We start from the raw sequence: 24,906 nt of genomic DNA on the forward strand, positions 1-24,906 counted from the left end.
CATATAGAAACATAACTGATTTTTGAGTATTGATCTTATACCAGCACCTTGCTGAATTTGTTTATTTGCTCTAGTAGCCTTCTTGTGGGATTCTTTGGGATTTTCTATATACAGAATGATGTCACCTGCAAATAAAAATACTTCTACTTCTTCCTTTCATTTTGGATGACGTTTGTTTATTTTTCTTGTGTAATTGCTCTGGCTAGAACTTCCAGTACAATGTTGAATAGCAGTGGTGGAAGTGGTTGTCCTTGTCTTGTTCTTTTTTTACTAACGAATACTGTTTTTTTTTTTAAGATTTATTTTCATTTATTTCTCTCCCCTTCCCCCCCACCCGGGTTGTCTGTTCTCTGTGTCCATTTGCTGCATGTTCTTCTTTTTGTCCGCTTCTGTTGTTGTCAGCGGCACCGGGAATCCGTGTCTCTTTTTGTTGCGTCATCTTGCTGTGTCAGCTCTCTGTGTGTGGCGCCATTCCTGGGCAGGCTGCACTTTCTTTCGCGCTGGGCGGCTCTCCTTACGGGGCGCACTCCTTGCGCGTGGGGCTCCCCTACGCGGGGGACACCCTGAGTGGCAGGGCACTCCTTGCGCGCATCAGCACTGCGCATGGGCCAGCTCCACACGGGTCAAGGAGGCCCAGGGTTTGAACCGCGGACCTCCCATGTGGTAGACAGACGCCCTAACCACTGGGCCAAGTCCGCTTCCCCTTGTCTTGTTCTTAATGTCAGGAGAGAAGCTTTCAGTCCTTCACCACTGGGTAATGTCAGTCGTGGGTTTTTCCTATCTCGCATCGTGCTGAGGAAGTTTCCTTCATTCCTAGTTTTCTGAGTGTTATCGTGAAAAGGTTAGGTTTTGTCAGACGCCTTTTTCTGCATCGAGGTAGTTTTTTTCTTTCTTCATACTATTTGTTGGAGAAACACAGCACTTACTGGGACACGGCGACTGAAATGACTATAAACAAATAAAGAATTTATTGAGAAGCTCTCCCAATGGAGGGGGTCTGAGGAGAGACCTCAGCCCGCCCCTGGAAGGGGGGACTTGCGTTTATACAGAACTTTCCCAGGCGGGACGGGTAGCTGGTGGGCGGGGGTTGAGGGTCCCGCGAGGGGAGGGGCAAGAGGAAGCCCCGGAGGTGGAGCTCTCCCTGACAGTGGCTGGAGGACAGCGGGTTAGGGAGTTAGGGTTTCCTGGAACGCTGCAGGAGCGGACGTTTCTTTGATCTGTAGGGATTAATGGTTTGTTTTTTTAAATCTCCCTCTGATATGCAGGTAGGGAAGGTTTCCGTTTCCCTTTACTCCATCTCTACGTGGTTTCTTTATTTAACTGTGGGGGAGTGCTGTGCCCTTGGACACGTAGGCTTACGGGGGATGGGGTGAGCCTCTCCCCAGTGCAGACCAGGGGGAAGTGAGCTAGAGCTTGCTCATTGTTGCAAGCCTCTAACGTTCCTAACTCTTTGTTCATATGTGTGTGTGTGTGTGTGTGTGTGTGTGTGTGTGTATATAGGTGGACCTGGGTATTGGGGTGTATGGTACTGGGCAGGATGGGAGGGTGAGGGGATTTGGGGCGTTGGCTCCATTCTGGCTACTTCCTGCTGTCAAGGGGTGGAGAAAAGCAGTCCCCTCCACCCTGTGCAGTGGGCTGTGGTTTCAGGTCCCACAGGGTTATTGTTCACGCGGCAGCAAGACGCCGTTTACGTCTCCCTGGGTTGCTGGCTGTGATTCGGCGTGTGAATCGGACAAGAAGGTGACATCCTGGACGGCTGTCTGGATAACTGAGTCATTGCATGGAAGATGCGTGGACCTGCTGATAGGAGGAGGATGAGAGTGAACATTGTGAAAAGGATAGGAATTAACCAGGAAATTTGGGGTGGACTGTGGGGTTATCGCCTCCAGGAGTCTGAGGAGAAGGAATAATAAGATTATACAGTCAGCACTGAATATTAATGGCATTAATAGTTGACAGTGAAATTACATGATTCGATGGGCTTATATTTATAGAGTTTTAGTCGGAATAAAAGACTTTAGATTATTAGCTGTGGTTTCATAACAGTGTTTTTGAGTAATTTTTAAAAATGGATTTAAGATTCCCAACCAGCAGAGCTGCATAGACCAGTACAGTGATCAAAATGGCCACATTTCCCCCAGTTTATATAGTTTGAAGCATAGGCAACAACAATTATTATTACTTCCCTTTTGGGCTTGGAGCAGCTGGCACTTTAACTTGTAGGTTGAACTCAGTCTGCTGTTGTAAGGATGTGGTTACAAGGTTACAAGGGTCCCTTTGCAGTGCCCGCAGCCCTGGAAACATATCTTGCCCCTTCTGAGAGAGGGAGGGGACCGATGTCACCCCCTTGCCATCGTGCTGCTGGAGTCTGTGCTCGGCCAGTGTCTCGTCCAGGGAGGTGACGTCACAGCCACTGGAGCGAGCGCGATGGACACGCGAGGTGATGGCCCGAGCTGCTGCCGCTGGCGTCCCAGATGCGCTTCCACAGCTTTCCCTTCTCCCCAGAGGGCAGCTCACATCAGGCCATCGCTCTTGTTTTGCACTTAGGTTTCATCTTGCACTTGTGACTAAAACTCAAGTGGCATTTGTTTAGAAAGTCGCCTTTGCCAGAAACCCCACCCAAAGCCAGCACTGTCCTGGCTCCACGGATTCGCAGGGTGAGCGAAGCCCCGCCCTCACTGCTTGAGCCTGTGTTACTGTTTAAAAAGCAGCCTGCTGGGAGGGGGCTCTCATTGCCATGCACAACTTTTTCTGATAAACACATATAATGGTTTTACTATTTGAGCTAAATGAGGGATGAAGTGTTTTCAGTACCTTAATAAACTTTCTACTTCATCAATTATAACAGAGGGTACAGTTTTTTGTTTTACTTAACACCATTTGAGAATGTGATAGACAGTCAGGACTTTGTAGTTTGTTCTAATTGTTTGCCTATTTTAGGCTCTTAGGATCCTTAACAATAAAATACATTCTATACACCCTACATACATAAGTTACTAAAATGATTTTGGAAACTATGCTCAAAGTAAACTTTTTAGAACACATAATAATCATGATTACATTAATTAACAGGTATTTTATTTTAGCACTGCAGAAAAAACTACTTTTTTATTATTTTATGAAAAGTTTATTTAAAAAGACTTATTATTTTTTAAATTTATTTCTCTCCCCCCCCCCCCCCCCCATTTGTCTGCTCTCTGTGTCCATTTGCTGTGTGTTCTTCTGGGACCACTTCTATCCTCATCAGCAGCACTGGGAATCTGTTTCTTTTTGTTGTGTCATCTTGCTGTGTTAGCTCTCTGTGTGTGCAGCGCCACTCCTGGGCAGGCTGCACTTTCTTTCACGCTGGGGAGCTCTCCTTATGGGGCGCACTCCTTGCGCGTGGGGCTCCCCTACGCGGGGGACACCCCTGTGTGCACTCCTTGCACATCAGCACTGAGCGTGGGCCAGCTGCACACGGGTCAAGGAGGCCCGGGGTTTGAACCATGGACCTCCCATGTGGTAGGTGGACGCCCTATCCATTGGGCCAAGTCTGCTTCCCAAAACTTAAGATTTTTAATGAAATTAAAGTTATTTTTCCCTATTACCACTGTAATATGCAGATTGAGGTGGCTTTTAATCATCAATTCAGTTTCTGTTTAATAATGATTTTTGTAATTAGTCATTTGAATATTTCAGTTTAAGTAATGCTTTTACAAACTTTTTATAACTATTCATAACCACACAGAGTATAATTACTTCATTTTAAGACAAACTCTGCCTTTACAGAGCACATTCCCTTACTTAATGCTACCTCAACACCTTCTACAACTTACCATATGCATTCAAGTTTTGTCTTACATACTTCCATTCTGATTTTATGAAAACCAGCCATCTTATCTTAGGACAAAACACACCTTGAACAAACATCAAATTTCAGTTAGCACTCCTACAAATTTTTCACTTCTTTCAATACTTTACATTTTATTCTGTGAAGAAAAATAAACTTCATTTTAATTTAGATAAGAACCACCTTTTATGAAGAGATTTGTAGCAATTTTATCAGTCAAGACTTATAATTTTCATCACTTATACCTATTTATTAATATAAGCACTTGTTTAATTTTTGGCCATTTGAATAGAGTTTTTTAAGGAATTTTCTTACTATCTGGAGATATTAAAATATATACTGCCAGTAAACAAACAAACACAAAAAGTTATGGCACACAGACAGAAACATAAAGTTCATAATTTTTACTCCTTTGGTATGGCTATTTTTACTGCTTTTGAGATTTTTTTGGAATCAGTGTTGCTTGTAACATGCAATCTTGTTTTTGTAAACACATTTACTAGTAATCAGCCACAGTTAGGAATATTTGAGCATGATAAATGCAGTTAAACTTTAAAACAGTTTAGATAGATATTTAGCACATATATTTTGAATTATTATTTTTTTGGAGTACACTTAGATTTAAAGTTCAGGAGTAAACTAAAGGTTTATTTGTAAAAGGTGAGGATTATAGATTTGATACTTTGCAGGATATCAAGAAGGACAGAATACTGGGGTTTGAATGGGGTGTGGGTAGGATTTTTGAGTTGAGCTGTGACTGGCTTGTGATGGGCAGAGTATTTTAGATTTTAGGACTGACAGTTTGACGGAAAGAGGGGGAGCAGAGGAGGGGGTGAGTGGGTGAGCAGGTGGCTTTTCACTGGGTACAGTAAAAGATGGGTTGTGAAACTATTGACTTTCACCATTGAGACTGAGGAGCGAGTTAAGGGTTTAGGGATTTTGGGAGGGGCACAGTAAGTGGCTTTCATATTAATAAGAAATGAAGTTGGCTTAGCTGCTGCCGTCAGAGTTACCTGTGGTTCTGCTGTGGAGATGGGCGTGGGGGTCTGCACAGTTTCTGGGGTACCTTAATCATCTGTTGCTGGTTCCAGCAGGTCTGGGGGTTGAAGCAGGGATTGGCTCTGACTGGGTAACTGATGCCCTTTTGCCTTGAGAGGCCTGGGGACATCAGACTTTCAGTGGATTTCTTGCTTGCACAGCGGGAACGGCCTTGGAGGAGGCTGTGGGTTTGGGCACAGCTTGGCTCAGTGCCCAGGCTTTTTGCCTTTGAAGCGTGGTCTCGGTGGGTTTTTTTGTACCTGCCTGGAGTGGAGGGTCTGTCGGGAACTCTGGAGGGTGGAGGATTTACAGCTGGTTTTTTTTGTGGGTGACTGCTGTGGCTCTGACAGGGCTTTTGGCAGAGTTTTGCTGGTTTAGGGTATTTGCAAGGGCTTGAGCTGCAAACCAAATATGGTGTTTTTTTTTTCCTGGGGATAGACAGGTGGAAAGAATGATGCAGAGGCTGCAAGAGAAAGACATTAACTGGTTCTCTGTCTGGCTTAACTCTGAGAGTGAGAAAGGAACGTGTGCTCTGCTATTCCTTCAGCTCCCGGAGGGGTGAGAGGAGCTGGGTCTGTGTGTGGTTAGGGGCCTGCAGGCCGATGGGGGTGGGGGGCTGCGGCGCAGAGCGAGGGGTCGTCTCCGCAAGCACCTGTGAGGAGGGGAGATGCAGCAGCGACGGAGGGGGCAGGAAGAAGGGGTGCAGGGTGAGTCAAGAGTTCACCCCGGAGGATTATATGGAGGAGGTACAGGGGAGGAGATCTGAGGGGTCAAAGTTGGAGTTTTCAGAAGTTTTAAGGGGTGGAAGTGAGGAGGAGGAAGATTTCTGAGGCAGTTTCTGGGGTAAAAGGATTTGGTAGGAAGAACAGGATTGGCAAGGGAGCGAAAGACGGAAAAGGAACGCCTGAACGTGAGGGCTCTCTGGCCATCTGCCATGGCGCTGGATAAAGTTCTCGAAGTCTTGGAGAACTTTGAAATCAAAAGTGCCGTTTTCTGCCCATTGACTTTCATTGTCCAATTTGTATTGCAGCCACACAGAGGCTGACTAGAAAATGAGTTTTTTGGGTCTTATTCTCCTTCCAGGTACAGAGTTTTAAGGTTATGAAGGAGACAGCCCAGAGGCGTGGTTTTGGGGGGGCTGAAACTGATTCCCCACTTTAGGTGGCCTGGGTGAGACTAAGGATCTCTAGGACGGGGGAGATTCTGAGTGAGACAGGTGTCCCCAAATCAGTCAGAGATCACCCAGGGAAAGAAGGAAACAGGAAACCGTGCTTGGAGCCAGACGTCTCCGGAGCCACGGGGCTTCTTCCCACCAGGACGCAGGCCTCCCGCCCACCGTGGCCCGCGGGGAACGTGAGGATCCTGACCCAGCGCTAGTGTTCTCCTGGACAACAGAATAGGGAAGAGAGAGGCAGCAGGATCCTCCGGTGGAGAAACCCTTAACTCACCAGCCGAGATTCGCTGTCCGGGGTTGGGTGGGTGCTCGGCCGTGGCAGAGGGGAGAGTCCTCGCTGGTCAATCTGTCTCAGCATGACCCCAGTCCCGGGTTTCAGCACCAAATGTTGGAGAAACACGGCGCTCACTGGGACACGGAGACTGATTAAACACAGGCAGAGAAAGAATTTATTGAGAAGCTCTCCCAAGGGAGGGGGTCTGAAGAACAGCCTGCAGCCCCCCCACCAGGATGGTGGGGACTGAAGAAGACTTCAGCCCACCCCTGGAAGGGGGGATTTGGATTTACACAGAGCTTCCTAGGCAGGGAAATGGTAGCTGGCGGGCGGGGTCGAGGGTCCCAGTGAAGGGCAGGGGCCAACAGGGAGCCCCAGAGGCGGGAACTCTCCCTGACAGTGGCTGGAGGACAGTGGTTAGGGAGTTACGGTTTCCTGGAATGCTGCAGGAGCAGAGGTTTCTTTGATCTGTAGGGATTAAAGGGTTGTTTTTTTAAATCTCCCTCTGCTATGTAGGTAGGGAAAGTTTCCATTTCCCTTTACTCCATCTCTATGTGGTTTCTTTATTTAACTGTGGGGGAGCGCCTGCCCTTGGACACGTAGGCTTACGGGGGATGGGGTGAGCCTCTCCCCAGTGCAGACCAGGGGGAACTGAGCTAGAGCTTGCTCATTGTTGCAAGCCTCTAACACTGCTAATCTTTTTTTTTTTTTTTTAATGAATTTGCCTCTTTTTTCATGGGCACTCAGCTTACCTTGCATACTATTAATCTTGAGTTTATGTCGAACTACCCTTGTTGCTGGATTTGGTTTGCTAGTATTTTTGGACTTTTTGCATTTACATTCATAAAAAAATAACAGTGTGTAATTTTTTTGAAATGAGCTGTGCCATTTTTATTACTAAGTTTTTCTCCACTTTTAAAAAGTAGACCTTACTTCCAGGAAGATGGCGGCCTAGAAAGACACAGGACTTTCAGCTCCAGGACAGACAGAAACAGGTTGGAAAAACACGCTCTGGGGCTCGGACACCAAGGGAGGGCTGGACGCCGCCGGGAGGAGACAGGGGCACAGGGAAGAGACCCACAGGACCCTGGTGGAAGGGGCAGCTCGGGCTTCTCAGGCCTGGGGGGGGCAGCTGCAAAGCCCCCGCGCGCGAGGACCCACGTGCCAGGAGCGGGCGAGCGGGTCAGCTCAGCGGTCCCTGCGCCCGGGCCTTCCCGCCCAGGGCCGCGCTGTGGGCCGCGGGGACCCCGCCCCTCACCCCTCCGCTGGCCCCGGCTGCGGGCTGAGGACGCAGGGGCGTGGAGATCTTCCCTCCGCGGGAAAGGGAGGAAGGCGGCTCCAGGGAAGGCTGGAGAACTGCCTTCATTAGGCTTTGTTACATCGTTAGGACGTCCCGCCTCGCGCAGGCGCCCCGCCGCAGGAGCCGGTGCCGGCGGCCACGCGCCCGACCTTGAACCTGGACGCTGCCGAGGAGCGCCACCTGCTGGCCCAGGGAAGACGCGCGGGGCCACGGAAGCCAGGGGCCAGGGCGCCCCAACTGCCGGGGCGAGCGAGGCAGCACCGAGGGGAGAAGTGGCCACCCCCGCAGCAGCGCCGCGACCTCAGCACGCCGCGCGCATCCCAGGAACAGCTGCCGCGGGATCTTAGACTGTTTCTTCCGGGGACCCCTTTGCCAGTCGAGTGCAAACCACAGACCCCTTGCTAAGTCCATGCTATATGTGCATTATTTAATAAATATATCACACCCGCACCAACATGAATAATGTTTTCTGAATTTCCATTCAAGCTCATGGACCCCTTGCTAAGAACCCCGGAACTAGACAGAAGAGCAGCAAGGAAACAGAGACCTTGAACAATATGATTGAAGAGCTAGACCTAACAGACAGATACAGAACTTTAAACCCCAAATCAGCGGGTTATATATTCTTCTCAAGTGCTCATGAATGTTTTTTCGAGGATAGACCACATATTAGGGCAAAAGGCAGGTCTCAATAAATATAAAAAGGTTGAAATTTTACGAAGCACCTTCTCAGATCATAATGGAATGAAACTGGAAATCAATAATAGACAGGAAAGGGGAAAATTTGCAAATGTGTGGAGGCTGAACAACACACTCTTAAACACTCAGTAGGTCAAAGAAGAAACTGTAAGTGAAGTTAGTAAACACTCTGAGACGAATGAAAATGAGAACACAACTTATCAAACCTTATGGAATGCAGTGAAGGCAGTGCTGAGAAAGAGATTTATAGACCTAAACTCCTCTATTATAAAAGACCTAAAATCAAATATCTAACTTAAAATCTGAATAAACCATAAAAAGAACAGCAAACCATTCCCAAAGCAAGCAAAAGGAAGGAAAAAAAAAGATTAGAGCAAAAATAAATAGAGAACAACAGCAAACACAATAGAGAAAAACCAACAAAACCAAAAGCCAGTTCTTTGAGAATAATAATAAAATTGACAAACCTTAGTTAGACAAACAAAAAAAAGAGAAGATGCAAATAAATACAATCAGAAATAAAAAAGATCATAAGATGGAACGTGGGAGAGTGTGGGCTATGGTGTGGAACACGGGACATGGGGTGCAGCGATGCCCGGGGATGTACTCACCAGACGCAATGGATGTGTCATGATGATGGGGGAGAGTGTTACTGTGGGGGGAGTGGTGGGGTGGGGGCGGTGAGGGCAAATGGGGACCTCATATTTTTTTAATGTAACATCTTTTAAAAAAATTGAGTAGAATTTGGAAAAAAAAAAGATCATAAGAGGATATTATGAGAAGCTGTATGCCAACAAACTAGACAACCTGGATGAAATGGACAAATTCCTAGACATTCACAAACAGCCTCACTGACTCTACAGGAAATACACGCGCTCTTGCCTTTTCCCCCTGCCTGGATCAGCATGCAAAAATTGCTGTTTATGTTCCCAGTTTTGAGATTGGGTCTGTTCCAGTCTTGGGAAGCAGCACATCAAAATAACGTGTATGCTAATAGCACATTGTAGCTGTCCCTGGAAGGATGTGGCAGACAGAGTCTGCAGTATGGAAAACATCCTGATGAGAAAGGTGATTTTTATTTCTTGCTATTACTTCTACTTCTCCCACTAGCCTCCATACAGGCATTTCATTTTCTTGGAGTACTTGTAGAAAAGTTGGAAAAGTATCAGAAAATAAGTTCAAAAAGTGATGGCAGTAAAGTTCGAGGATAAATTTAAAAAATAAATTTAGAAGGAAAGAAAGACCTGCCTTTCTACCTTGAGGAAAAACAACAACACAAGAACTAACAACTCAATCATATTTCAAGATACTGAATCCATCATCAAAAATCTCCCAACAGAAAAGTCCAGGACCAGATGGCTTCACAGGTGAATTCTACCAAGGCAATTCGAGAAGAATTAACACCAATCCTGTTTAAACTCTTCTGAAAGACTGAAGAGGAGGAAAATTATTCAAAACTTTTATGAAGCCAATACCACTGTAATACCAAAGCTGGATAAAGACACTATAGGAAAAGAAAATTACAGACCCATCTCTTTAATGAACATAGAAGCAAAAATTCTCAACAAAATACTTACAAATAGATTCCAACAGCATATCAAAAGACTTATACATCATGACCAAGTGGGATTTATTCTTGGTATACAAGGCTGGTTCAATGTAAGGAAATCAATTAATGTAGTAAACCATATTAACAAATTGAAGGAAAGAAACCACATGATCATGTCAATTGGTGCAAAAAAGGCATTTGGCAAAATAAAGCATCCTTTATTGATAAAAACACTTTGAAAGAGAAATAGAAGGAAAATTCCTCAATATGATAAAAGGCATATATGAAAAACTCACAGCCAACATCATACTCAATGGAGAAAGGTGGAACGCTTTGCCTCTAAGATCGGGAAAAAGACAAGGATGCCAATTGTTGCCATTGTTATTCAACATTGTACTAGAAGTTCTAGCTAGCTAACTAAAGCAATTAGACAAAAAAAAAAAAAAAAAAAAAAAAGATAAATAAAAGGCATCCAAATAGGAAAGAAGTAAAACTCTATTTGTGGTTGACATGATCCTGTATTTAGAAAATCCTGAAATGTCTACAACAAAGCTACATGAGCTAACAGATGAGTTCAGCAAAGTGGCAGGATATGGCAAGATATAAGATCAGCATGCAAAAATCAGTAATGTTTCTGTACACTAGTATTGAACAATCTGAGAAGGAAACCAGGGGAAAAATTTCATTTACAATAGCAACAAAAAACTCAAATACCTAGGAATCAATTTAACCAAAGAAGTACAGGACCGATATTCAGAAAACAACAAAACACTGCTAAACTAAATCAAAGAAGACCTAAACTAATGGAAAACCATTCCATGTTCATGGATTGGAAGACTAAATATTGTGATGTCAATCCTACCCAAACTGATTTATAGATGCAACGCACTACCAATCAACACTCCAGGGGAGTGGATGTAGCTCACGTGGTTGAGCACCTGCTTCCCATGTATGAGATCCTGGGTTTGATCCCCAGTTCCTCCTAAAAGCAAACAAAAAACCCAACTCTCATTGGGGAGCTGACGTAGCTCAGGGGCTGAGCACCTGCTTCCCATGTAGGAGGTTCTGGGCTCAATCTCCAGTACCTTCTGGGTTCAATCTCCAGTACCTTCTAAAAAAAAATAAATTCTTTTCCACAGAAATAGAAAAGGCAATTACCAAATGTATTTAGAAGGAAAAGTGCACCCTAATAGCCAAAAGCATTCTGAAAAAGAAGGGCAATGTGGGAGACTTTCACTGCCTGACCTTGAATCATAATTCAAAGCTACAATGGTCAAAATAGCATGGTGCTGGCATAAAGACAGACACATCAATCAGTGGAATAGAACTGAGGACCCAGAAATAAGCCCTTACCTACACGGTCAACTGGTTTCTGACAAACCTACTAAATCCTTGTTAATGGGACACAACAGGCTCTTCAACAAATGGTGCTGGGAAACTGGATATCTATAATCAAAAGAATGAAAGAGGACCCTAATCTCATTCCCTGTACAAGAATCAACTCAAAATGTATCAAAGACCTAAATATAAAAGCCAAGACCATAAAACTACTAGAAGAAAATGTAGGGAAACGTCTTAAATACCTTGAGGTAGGTGGTGCTTTCTTGGATCTTACATCCAAAGCACACGCAACAAAAGAAAACATAGATAAATTGGACCTCATCAAAATTAAACACTTTTGCGCCTCTAAGGACTTTGTTAAAATGGTGAAAAGACAGCCAACTCAATGGGAGAAAATATTTTGAAATCACATGTCTGATAAGGGTTTAATATCCATGATATATAAAGAGGTACTATAACTGAACAAAAAGACAAATGACCCGACTGAAAAATGGGCAAAAGACTTGAGTAGACATTTGTCCAAAGAAGAAATACAAATACAAATGGTTATGTAGGCTTGAAGAAGGATAGAAGAACTGAGAGGTGACTGCTAAGGGATGTGGAAGTTTTCTTTTTTTGGGAATGAAATTGTTCTAATTTTTTTGTTGTGATGATGGTACAACAGTGTTATTATACTAAAAGTCATCGATTGTACACTTTGGATAGATTATATGGTATGTGAATGTATTTCAAGAAAAGTGCTTTCAAGAAAAGTCAATCTTGACAGAGATTTGGTTTTGTATCTTTTAAAGAACCAGTGTTTGACTTTATTGATCCTCTCTTATTTCTATTAATTTCTGCTTTCATTTTTATCTATTAGATCTATTCTTTCTTTCTAATATCTTCAAGTTGTAAGTTCGTCTCATTACTTTCTAGTCTTTCTTCTTTTCTAACATATTATTTTCCTCCAAGTACTACTCTGCTGTATCCCACCAGTTCATACCATTGTTTTTAATTTGACCTGAGTTAGAAGTGTTTCTTAGTTTTGAACATATGAGGTCTTTCTTGTTAGCTTTCAGTAAACTGCTCTTTTAACTTAATTGCAGTTTGATCAGAGAACATGATCTGCATTTCATTGAAATTTGTTCAGACATGCTTTCTGGCCAGGTTTGTGTTTAACTTTGATAAATGTGTATGCTTGAAAAGAACGTATTTTGTGGCTATTAGGTACAATGTTCTAAAAATATCCTTAGGTCAAGGTTGTTAATTAGGTATATCAAAGCTTGATTTGTCTACTTGATTCATCAATTAATGAGCTATGTTAAAATGTTCACCATAATGGTAGTCTTTTTTTTTTTTTTGCCTTTTACATTTTGAGTCCATTAGAATTGTTACACTTTCATGATAAATATAATTTATCTCTAAAGTCTTGGAGTCTATTTTTCTGATACCAACACAGCTATAATTTTTATTAACATTTGCCTGATATAGTTTTCCTTTTCACTTTGAACCTTTCTGTATTTGTGTTTTAGCCTCTTGGAAATTAACATTGAAAAAAAAGCCAGCTTGACATATTCTATTTAAAAAAAATTTTTTTTTGAAGACAGATTACAAAATGTTACATAAAAAAGAGGGGATTCCCGTTCGCCCCGCTCCACCCACCTCCCACAACTTAATTATTGTTGTACATTTTAATTAATTGCCTAAGACCTTCCAGTTGTTATTGCGTAGAATTAGCCAGCACATTTACTTCCTTTCTTCAGCATTTCTTGCACCCCAGACCTTAAATTTGGGGTCACTTCCCTTCTGCCTTAAGTACACCTTTAGTTTTTAAATGAGGACCTGCTGGAAGCTGATGCTTTTTGTCTGACAAACGTATTTAGCCCCTGCACCTCCCCCCCTTTTTTGAGGTGCTGGGGCCAGGGAGCGAACCTGGGACTTCCTATGTGGGAAACTGGCGTGCAACCCCTGAGCCACATCAGGCCCTTTGAGTTGATGTTTTTGTTTGCTTTGCTTATTTTTGTTTTTTTAGGAAGCACTGGGGACTAAACCCAGGACCTCCCACGAGGGAAGCGGGCACTCAACTGCTTGAGACACAAACACAAGAAGGTATTTTATATTGTAGCCCCCTCTCCATTCAGCATGGAATAATAAAAAGGCCAGAAAAGACAGAAAGGGTACACAAAAGTGTTAGATATAAATCCAGCTCTATCAGTAATTATAACTACAAATTAATTAAATATCCAAATTAAAATAAAAATTGTGCTCTATGTGTACTTGAAAGGAATGTATTCTGCTGTTATTGGATAGTTTCTATGTATGACCAAAAGATCATAATCTGGGAATTGATGTCTTTTGTAAGTAGTAAAAACTTCTCACCATTTACTACACAAAGATAGCCTTTGACCCATTTTCTTTCTTCACCTTCTGGAAATCTGATTGCATATGTTACTTTCTTATGCTAAACCTTACTCATTTCTTTTCTTTTTGCTTCTTCCTCATGTGGATACTTTAGATTTATCTTCTAGGGTCTAATCTGCTGTTAAATGCCTTCTTTAAATTCTTAATTACTTTCAAATCTACTTGGTCACTTTATGTATTTTATTCTACCTTGTATATATTTTATATTCCAAATCTGTAAAGCCCAATACTGGAAGGCCTCACGAGCCTGAACTGAGTGTAGTTCCTGCTGCTGCGCATTCATGGTGCTTTGTGATCTGAGGGTCTGGGTTTTGGTGGATTCTCCCAGAGGTAAGTTTTGTTTGCTTGTGCCAGGCACCTGAGACACTACTAGCCTGGGACCAACGTAAACTTTAGAGCTTTTTTTCCCTTCAGAATCTTCTTGTATGAATTTGTCACACTGCTCAGACCCATAATGGAAAATCAAAGTTCTAACTCTGGCATGAAGAAGACCTAATGTACTAGAAGGGATAAGAAAAAGCCGTTTATTTCTAACAAGGTTACTACTCTACAGTGACCCAGACTTAGGCAATGGTAATTAATTGAGCATGAAAAATAAAATGTTAATATGCATATTTGCAGGTAGTTATGGGTGTGTGTATATATATATAAGTGCATAATGTTCTGGACATATAAATCATCTCATACGTTATAATACTATGACATCTTCACACATGATATATGGCTCTTAACTGTACTCCAAAGAAGTATGGTCACTGAATAAAAAAAAAAAAAGATACATTTGTCTTAAACTTATTACTAATTGTCAGATTTTTTTTTTTAAAGGGTTTATTTATTTCTCTCCCCTTCCGCCCTAGTTGTCCACTCTCTATGTCTATTCGCTGTGTGTTCTTCTGCATCTGCTTGTACTATCAGGCAGCACCAGGAAATTGCATTTCTTTATGTTGCGTCATCTTGCTGTGCCAGCTCTCCGTGTGTGCAGCACCACTCATGGGCAGGCTGCACTTTTTTCACGTGGGGCAGCTCTCCTTGCGGGGCACACTCCTTGCGTGAGGTACACCCCTAGGTGGGGTGCCCCTGTGTGGCGGCACTGCGTGCGGGCCAGCTCTCCACACGGGTCAGGAGGCCTGGGCTTGAACCCTGGACCTCCATATGGCAGGCGGACGCTCCATCAGCTGAGCCACTCCCCTTCCCGTAGATACTTTTTGTTAGGAATTACTAGTTGAACCTGTGAATGCTGATGATGTTTGTACAGCAAGAGAATATTTTTCATATATTTTAAAAACTAATATTTATGCCAAATTGGATGTAGTAACTAATACAAAAATAGGAAAAATTCTAGTAAAATTATTTTATTTAGTGATTAAATCCATACCCGATAGCTTGAAATAAAAATTTGCATGATCTTCAATTGAACTGTATGTCATTTTCTTTTAGAATATCCCTTTTTTCGCTAAAATAATTTCTGAACCATTCTATGTGTTCAACCTTCTGTTTAACACTCAGATACGGGTTTTTGGAAAGGCCACAGGTCACTAACTCCATGAAGTGGCGAATTGGTCCTTGTTTTGGAAAATACTCCAGGTATTTATCCAGAAATATATGTTCATGAAATTCTGAACCATCATCATTGAAACCTAGGAAATGAGAAAAAAAAGTATCATTTTGAATGTAAAACGTACATTATAAAATTAGTATTAATGAGGTAATACAGTATTATGGTTAAAGGCACGAACTTTGGAGTTAGCCCTTGGTTTGCCTCCCAATTTAACAACTGTGTGACTTTGGGCAAATTAATGAATTTCTCTATGCATTAGCTTCCTCCAGTATAAAAATGAGGACAAAAATGGTACCTTTTCATGGAGTTTTTGTAGAGATTGTATAAATCTAATATATATAAAAGTTCTTTTCCAATGCCTGGTATATGAAAATGTATATTCTAAAACATGCATTGGCTTGATTAAAAATAAAGTATATGCACAGAAAAAATTTCAAGTACTGTATTTCAAACAAGCTAAAAACCATCAATTCTAAGACTTACCATTACTTATTCTCTATGAAGAAAGGGCAAACACATTACCAATTGGTTTTCTGGTTCTGAAACGCACTTTCCCTACTCCTAAATACAACTAAACACCCTGGAAATAATTTAACAGAAATCCATAAAAGGTGGAGAGAAGACAGACTGGCTAGGAAGCACACTTAAAGAAGGACACTGTGGTGAGTGCCCTGATTCATTTTACCTGCTGCAGAGGCAGAACTGGGCGCCGGGAGTCCTACAACTGCACCTGCCAGCACAGACAGAAAAGGAGCAGGAGGGAAGAGGCTGGCAGGCGCTTGGGGAAGCCCGGGAGGGACCTGGTAGAGAGTGCCACGCTGGGGGCCGGGGGCTGGGGGCCGACCTACCTGCCCTCCCGGACTCTACAATGGGTGGGCCCAAGCTGCCCAATCCATCGCCCCCCACCACTGAAAGCCATGGTCCTGCCTGCGCTCCGCAGAGACCCAGGAACTGCCCAGGAGGGCCCCAGATCTACATGCTAACCTTAATTAAGCAACTGCTGCTCAAAGAGGATATTCAAACAGCATCGAGAGTTGCTTAACATAACTTTTAAAATGCTGAGGATACAAGAGAAAAATCACTCATGGTGACAAGAACCAGGAAAATTGTAGCTTAAATGAGAGAAGACCATCAACAGACCCCAGCACTGAGACGGGCAGATGCTGGAATTATCTGACGAAGATTTTGGGGTGGGCATCATAAATGCACTTTCAAGTAATTATGAATTCCTGTGAGACAAATGAAAAAGCAAACTCAGCAAGGAAACAGAGGTTGTAGCAGAGCTGAACTTGGGGAGAGATGAATAGAATTACTTGCTCTACCTGAGAGAGGGAAAGCAGACCTGAAAGCAAGGACAAGCGCCTCAGGGACGCCGTTACAGGAGATGTAACGTTCCCACGGCTGGAACCCCAGGAGCAGGGAAAGAACGTGGGTCTGAAATGTAATTAAAGAAATAATGGCTGAAAACTTCTAAATCTGGCAAAACAAACCTACAGATTCAAAAAACTGAGAGAACCCCAACGAGAATAAAACAAAATCCATGCCAAAACACATAATTAAACTTCTAAAAGATAAAGACCAAAAATCTAAAAGCAATCAGAAATGATGCCTTACTTATAGGGGAACACTACTTCAAATGACAGTGGATTTCTCATCTGACAGCAAAGAGATCAGAAAGATGTGGTACAATAATTTTTAAGTGCTGAAAGGAAAGAACTGTCAACCTCAAATTCTATATCTGGCAAAACTATCACCTGGAAATAAAGGGGAAATGGAGAAATTATCAGACAAAAGAATCAAGGAAGATTTCTTGCTAGCAGACTAACTGTAAAGCATGGCTAGAGCAGGCTATCCAAACAGAAAGGAAATGATAACCAAAGGAAGTCTGGAACGTCTGAAAGGAGAGAATTCCAGAATCGGTAAAAAAAAAAAAGAGTAAATATAACAGACTATCCATTTCACATTGGTTTCTTAAATCATTTATAATGGCTGGTGCAAAAATTATAACATCTCTTGTGATGTCCAATGTATTTAGAGAAATTACTCGAGATAATCATATTTAAAAAGTGGAGAGGGATAGGAAACTAAGTACAGAATTCCCATATGATCGGCCATCTCTGCTAGGCATATACCCAGAAGAACTGAAAGCAGGGACACCAACAGATACAGGCACACCAACGTTCACAGCAGCACTATTCGCAATGCCAAAAGACGGAAGCAACCCAAGTGCCCACCAACAGAAGAATGGACAAACAAAATGAGGTGTACACGTATGATGGACTATTACTTAGCTTTAAGAGGGAATGAAGTCCTAGCAAGCAACAACATGGATGAACCTTGAGGACCTTATGTTGAGTAAAAAAAAAGCAAGACACAAAAGGGCAAATATTGTACGATCACACTGATATGAACCAATGAGCAGACCCATGGAGGTAAAATTTGGAAGAAGGTTCCCAGGAGACGGAAAGGGAGTACAGAATGGTGAGCTGGTGCTTAGTCTGTGCAGAATTCATACCTGGAAGTGGACAGAGGTGATGGTGGCACGGCAGTGGGAGTGTAATGAACTGCGCTGAAGTGTGTGTGTGAACATGGTTGAAAGGGCAAGTTTTGGGGCATACATGTTGCTAGAAGGTAGGCTAGAGGACTAAATGGGATTGTGTAAAACACAGTGCATTCTGTGGAGGCTGAGGATTGTGGCTAATAATGCAAATATCAGAATGTTCTTCCAGGAGCTATAACAACACATCACTAGTACAGGGTTTTGATAGTGGGATGGTCTATGAGGAAAATGCACCTAAAGCATACTTCTATGGGATGTAAGTGTGTCCTTGTTGCCAGAGGTATGCTTCTGGATAGACAGAGGTCCACACAGTAGCTGACAAAATATTAAACTTCTTGGGAAAGTCCTGCTACTTTCTCAATATGGCAAAAAACTCTGGAACATATATGCATTTTCTAATAAAAGAAAAGAGGCCAATATGCTAAGCCCTTGATCTAAATGCCTACACTTTGAACCTTATTTCTGTAACAGTGAAGCTAAGTCTAATGATAATTGATGCCTAAGAGTTGCCTCCGGAAAACTTGTTGCTCAAATGTGGCCTGTCTCTATGCCAAACTGCAAATAGATTCACTACCTTTCCCCAGATGTGGGACATAATGTCCAGAGATGAGCCTACCCAGCACTGAGGGATTATTGCCAGTGATGCATTTAGAAAAGACTTTGACCAAAAGGGAAAATATTAAATAAAATAGTTTTTATGGCTGAGAGATTTCAAAGTGGGTTGGGAGCCCACTCCTGAGGTTGTGCCTCCGCAGGTCTCAGGAAACTTCACAAACTGCCACGGCACACTAAGCCTCGAACAGCCAAGTGCTTCCAGGGCCCCGGGAGGTCACGCGCTTTGGGCAAGGCACCCAGCCCCGCCTCGGAGGACCCTAGCTGGGAATGTAGGAAAGTCTGCTCCCCAATATGATGTACTTATAGTCATTTACAATACTTCTAGTCACGATTCTTCTATCCTTTTATTTGACTCTGCAATTTCAATGTACTTGCTAAGTATATTTCTCAGAGATACATTTCTTAATTTTTGGATTGCTCATATGCAGGCGGCACCCTGAACTCAGCAGAGTTGCAGCCAACGCCCACTTTCCAGTTCTTTGGGCCTGCCCTGGACAACTAATAAAACAATGATGATGGACAAGTTGCACCCCAAAGACAAGGAGCACCTTCAACTGTAAGCAAAACAATTCCTTTCCCCTGCCCCGTAATTCCTACGTCCCTCCTTAGCCTGAAGCAGTCAGAGTGGACATGGTCCCAAATCCCTCAAGACTGAAGAGTGAACAAAAATAAGGGCGGAGCGTAACCATGACCAAGACAGATTGTTACTGTAGTTACCTTGTGTTACAGTGTAACTTGTAACATTGATATAAAAAGTTAAAAAAAAAAACATTAAAAAACGTAAAAAGTGGAGAGAGTAAAGGAGCCTAAATGGAAGGTTTCATTATTTCCTTGAAGTGGTAAAATGTCAGTATCAGTAATCTGTGACAAGTTGGCTATGTATATTGTAATATCTAGAGCAAGCACTAAAAAAACTATACAAACTATATTTTTAAATGACATAAATAAAACAAGATAGAATCCTAAAAAGTTCAAATAACCCATAAGAAACAAAGAAAGACAAAAAGAGGAATGAGAAATTAGAGGGAATGAACAAAAAATAAATAAAATGGCAGATTTAAGTCCTTACATGTCAATGATTTAAATGTAAATGGGCTAAGTATACCAATCAAAAGACAGAGCTTGGCAGTGGATTAAAAAAAAAACCAAAAAACAAAAACCACTACCCAATAACAAACTCACTTCAAACATGGGAAGGCTAAAAGTAAAAGGATGGAAAAAGATATATCTTCCTAATACTAACTGAAAAAAATAAAATAGTAGTGGTTACACAAATATTAGATAAAGTAAAGAGTACTAGGGACAAAGGGGAAAATTATATATATAATAAATGATCAATTTTATCTAGTGGATCAATCCACCCAGAAGACACATTGATCCTAGTAAGTATACACCAAACTACAGTTTCTAAATACATGAAAGAAAAATGGAGAGCAATGTAAGGAAACAGAAAAATCCAAATTATAGTTAGGGATTTCAGCATCCCCTAACAGCAACTTTTTCAGAATAGTTTTCAGGATTTTCTCTTCATCTTTTGTATTCAGAAATTTCATGTAGATTTGCTTAGAGCAACTGAGGCATGACTTATCCATATTATCAAACAGATGACTGGTTTTGTCTTTTTAAGCTCTGGTAACAAATGGCTGCAGAATACGCGTTCTTCTTAAGTGCCTGCGGAATATTCACCTACAGCAGGGCTTCTTAAGTGGGGGGCATGAGCTTGAAGAGAAATTTAAAAACCCACTATTCCTGTGGGGACGGGTTGGTGTAGGTGTGATGTATTTACTAAATAACACACATACAGTGTGCACTTAGTAAGCGGTCCACGGAACAAAAAAGGTTAAGAACTCCTGACCTAGCTAAACCATACTTGGGTGAGAAAACAAACTTCAACAAATTTAAAATAACTGAAACACAGTATGTTCTCCAATCATAATGGAAGCAAACTAGAAACAAATAACAAAAGACAACAGGAAAAGCCTTCAAACATCTGGAAATTAAGTATGTGTTCCTAACCATCGGTGGGGCAAAGAGAGAGTCTCAAAGGTAATTAAAAAAAATACATACCATTGAATGAAAATGAAAACAGTGTGAAAAGACATTAGCAGAATGGAGCCTCTACGTCTAAAGATGTCAAGTGGAGCGGGAAGCGCACCCGAGGCCCCGCGGGCGCCTCTCACCAGCTGTCACAAACGCCCGCCAGGGGGTGCAGAGCCACAAGCAAGAGCGCCCCTCAAGACCCAGGGACACCCGGACCACAAACCGCAAGATAAATAAGAACGCCACCTAACCTGAAGGACGCGGGAGCACTCTGAATAGCTACCAATCACAACAACTATGTACCTTCTTTTTCTTTAGAAAGCTTTGCACGGATGCACTAAGATGGGACACAATTTGGATTGCTACTTGAGTCTGTGCTCCCCAAATTGGAATTCGAAGACTCCAATAAACACCTTTGTTGCCCCATAGCTTGGTTTGTTATTTCTCAGTTGACAATGACATATCAAAATTTGTGGAACACAGCTTAAGTGCTCAGAGGGAAATCTATAGCTCTAAATATATATATTAGAAGAGGAAAAGTCTCAAATCAATAATCTAAGTTTCCTCCTCAAGAATCCAGGAAAAGGCTGCGGACTTGGCCCAGTGGTTAGGGCGTCCGTCTACCACATGGGAGGTCCGCGGTTCAAACCCCGGGCCTCCTTGACCCGTGTGGAGCTGCCCATGTGCAGTGCTGACGCGCGCAAGGAGTGCTGTGCCACACAGGGGTGTCCCCCGCGTAGGGGACCCCCACGCGCAAGGAGTGTGCCCCGTAAGGAGAGTCGCCCAGAGCGAAAGAAAAGTGCAGCCTGCCCAGGAGTGGTGCCACACACATGGAGAGCTGATGCAGCAAGATGATGCAACGAAAAAGAAACACAGATTCCCGTGCCGCTGACAACAACAGAAGCGGACAAAAGAACACGCAGCAAATAGACACAGAGAACAGACAACTGGGGCTGGGGGGGGAGGGGAGAGAAATAAATGAAAAAAAAAAAAAAAGAATTTAGGGAAAGAAGAGCAAAATAAATCCAAAGCAAGCAGAAAGAAGGAAATAATTAAGAGCATAAATCAATAAAACTGAAAAAAGGAAAGTAGAGAAAAAAAATCAGTGTCTTCAAATAATAAGATTCATAAATCTCTAGCAAATCTGACAAAGAAAAAAGGAGAGAGGGCATAAATCACCAATATCAGGAATGAACAGGGGTTATTACTATACATCCTGAAACCATTAAAAGGATAATAAGGGAATACTACAGGTAACTTTATGCTCACAAATCAACTTAAAAAAAAAATGGACCAATTCTTCCAAAACCATAAACTTGGTAACACTCAGCCAAAAGAGATAATCTGACTAGTATTATAACCATTTTTTAACAAAGGAATTTGTAATTTATGAGGTCTTAAAATAGAAATCCCTAGATCCCTAATGGCTTCCTGCAGAATTTTACCAAACATTTAAAGAATTAACACTAATTTTAAACAATCTCTTCCAGAAAATAGAAGAGGAGGGAACACTTTCTAACTCATTTTATGAAGTTAGTATTATTACCTTGTTAGAAAAATCAAAGATGGTACAAAAAACAAACAAACAAAAACTACCACCCAAACAGACTTATATACTTATAATCCAAGAATTATAGACCATGACCAAGTGGGATTTATTCCAGGTATGCAAGGTTGGTTTAACATAAAAAAATTAATGTAATCTACTGTTTCAACAGGCTAAAGAAGAAAATATGATCATATCGATGGACACAGAAAGCATTTAACAAAATCCAACATCCATTCATGATGAAAGAAAACTCTCTTAGAAAGAATTAGAAATAGGGAAGAACTGCCCCGACTTGATAAAGAACATCTACAAACATGCTTAATGGAAAACGACTGCAGACTTTCTGGGAACAAGGCCTGATCTACTCTCAGCCACTCTTACTCAAGGGCTAGTATCTGAATATATAATGAACCCTCAAAACTCAAAAGTAAAACAAAAATCTAATTAGAAAATGTGCAAAAGACATGAACAGACAAATTCACTGAAGGATATTCAGATGGCAACCTAACACATGAAAAGATGTTCAAGTTCATTAACCATTAAGGAAATGCAAATTAAAACCACAATGAGATATCACTATATACCTATCAGAATGGATAAAAAACTGGATCATTTATATATTCCTTGTGGGAATGTAAAATGATACAGCCAGTCTTGAAAATTTTGTTTGGCAGTTTTTTACCTTCTCAAGTGCCCATGGATCTTTCTGCAGGATAGACCATGTTAGGGCACAATGCAGCTCTGAATAAATATAAAAAGATATACAAAGCACCTTCTCAGATCATAACGGAATGAAACTGGCAATCAATAAGAGGAAAGAGGTAAATTTGCAAATGTGTATAGGCTAAACAACACATTCCTAAATAATCAATGGGTCAAAGAAAAAATTGCAGGTGAAATCAGTAAATATATTGAGATGAGTGAAAATGAGAACACGACTTATCAAAACTTATGAGATGTAATGAAGGCAGTCTTGTGAGGGAAATTCACGTATGCCTATATGAAAAAAGAAGAGCTAAAAATCAAACATTTTACTGAATAACTGGAGAAACTAGAAAAAGAACAACAAACCAATCCCAAAGCAAGCAGAAGGAAAGAATAAAGATTAGAGCAGAAATAAATGAAATTGAGAACAAAAAACAGAGAAAATCAATGAAACCAAAGCTTATTATTTGAGAAGATCAATAAAATTGACAAACTCCTAGCTAGATCAACAAACAAACAAAAAAAATAGAGAAGATGCAAGTAAATACAATCAGAAATGAAATGGGGGAAACGGATGTGGCTTAACCAATTGGCCTCCCGTCTACCATACAGGCGGTCCAGGGTTCCGTGCCCAGGGCCTCCCGGTGAGGGCGAGCTGACGCCTGAGGAGTGCCGGCCCATGTGGGAATGTGGCCACTCACAGGAGAGCCGCCCTGCGTGGGAATGCCGCCTCACGTGGGAAAAGCCGCCCCACACAGGAGTGCCGGCCGACGCAGAGAACTGGCGCAGCAAGATGACACAAGAGACACAGAGGAAAGAAAATAAGAAGACGTAGCAGAACAGGGAGCTGAGGTGGCGCAAGAGAGTAATCGCCTCTCCTCATCCCCGGAAGGACCCAGAATCGGTTCCGGAGCCGCCTAATGAGAATACAAGCAGACACAGAAGAACACAGAGCAAGTGGACACAGACAGCAGACAACGGGGGAAATGCAGGGTGGAGAAATAAATAAAATAAATCTTAAAAAAAATAAAAAAAGAAATGGAGGGAAGTTACGACTGACTCCATAGAAATAAAAAGGATTATAAGAAGATATTTTGAGAAACTGTATGCCAACAAACTAGACAACCTAGATGAAATGAACAAATTTCTGGAAAGGCACAACCTACACTGATGCTAAAAGAAATAAAAGAACTCAAACTAATCACATTTCAAGAGATTGAATACGTCATCAAAAATCTCCCAACAAAGAAAAGTCCGGACCAGATGACTTCACAGGTGAATTCTACTAAACATTTTGAAAAGAATTAACACCAGTCCTGTTTAAACTCTTCCAAAAAAATTGAAAAGGAGGGAAAATTACCCAACACATTTAAAACAAATTTATTGAAGTATATCACTCATACATAAACATACATAAACGATAAGTGTATAGTAATAGTTGTGAACTTACAATACAAACATATGTAATATCATACAGGACTCTCATAACGCACCCTAACATCAATACCTTGCATTGTTGTTAAACATTTTTAATTAATGATTAAAGAACATTGTCAAAATATTACTACTAACCAAAGTATTTTTCCCCCAACCCACCCTATTATTATTATCTTTATATCATTTATATACGAACATACATAAACAATTAGTATATAGTAAAAGTTTTGAATTTACAAAGCAAACATGCATAACATCATACAGGGGTCCCATGTATCAACCCTCCACCAACACCCTGTATTGTTGTGAGATGTTTGTTACAAATTATGAAAGAATCTTGTCAAAATCTTACTAATAATTACTGTCCTTATTTTACATTTGGTGTATTCCCCCCCCCAATCACCCTATTATTTTAAAAATATATTTCTTATGACAGAAGTTGCAAACTTATAAAACAATCATGCACATGTGCAGAATTCCCAAACAACACACCACACTGTAGTGGAACATTTGTTACAGATAAGATAATATGATCTGATTATTACCAAGTCCATAGTATATGGTTGGCACACATTTTCCATACTTCTACATTATCAGCACAGTACATCTTTGGCATAGATGCAAGAATATTACATTATTACTGCTAACCACAGTCCCTAGGTCACTCCAGCTGTATTTTTCCCATGCTTCTCCACCTTCCCACCACCCTGCAGTAGTGATGTACATTTGCTCTAGCTCACAAGGACACTCTTGCATCTGTATCATCAACCACAGTTCTCAACTTCTTGGTTTACTGTGCTATTCATTTCCTAAATTATTCTCTAGCATTCTGTCAATT

At 41.6% G+C, this 24,906-nt stretch overlaps 1 protein-coding gene across 1 annotated transcript in view; it reads right to left on the bottom strand.

The window, feature by feature from the left end:
• Positions 1-14,940: 14,940 nt before the first annotated feature.
• MRPS31 (mitochondrial ribosomal protein S31) overlaps positions 14,941-24,906 on the bottom strand; it is a 43,318-nt gene continuing 33,352 nt past the window's right edge. The window contains exon 7 of the mRNA XM_004469429.5: positions 14,941-15,241. Coding sequence (XP_004469486.1) covers positions 15,012-15,241 — 230 coding nt within the window. The 3' untranslated portion in view covers positions 14,941-15,011. The remainder of the gene's footprint in view (positions 15,242-24,906) is intronic.

This window comes from Dasypus novemcinctus, chromosome 23, assembly GCF_030445035.2.
Source record: "Dasypus novemcinctus isolate mDasNov1 chromosome 23, mDasNov1.1.hap2, whole genome shotgun sequence".
In the NCBI taxonomy this organism is placed as follows: domain Eukaryota; kingdom Metazoa; phylum Chordata; class Mammalia; order Cingulata; family Dasypodidae; genus Dasypus; species Dasypus novemcinctus.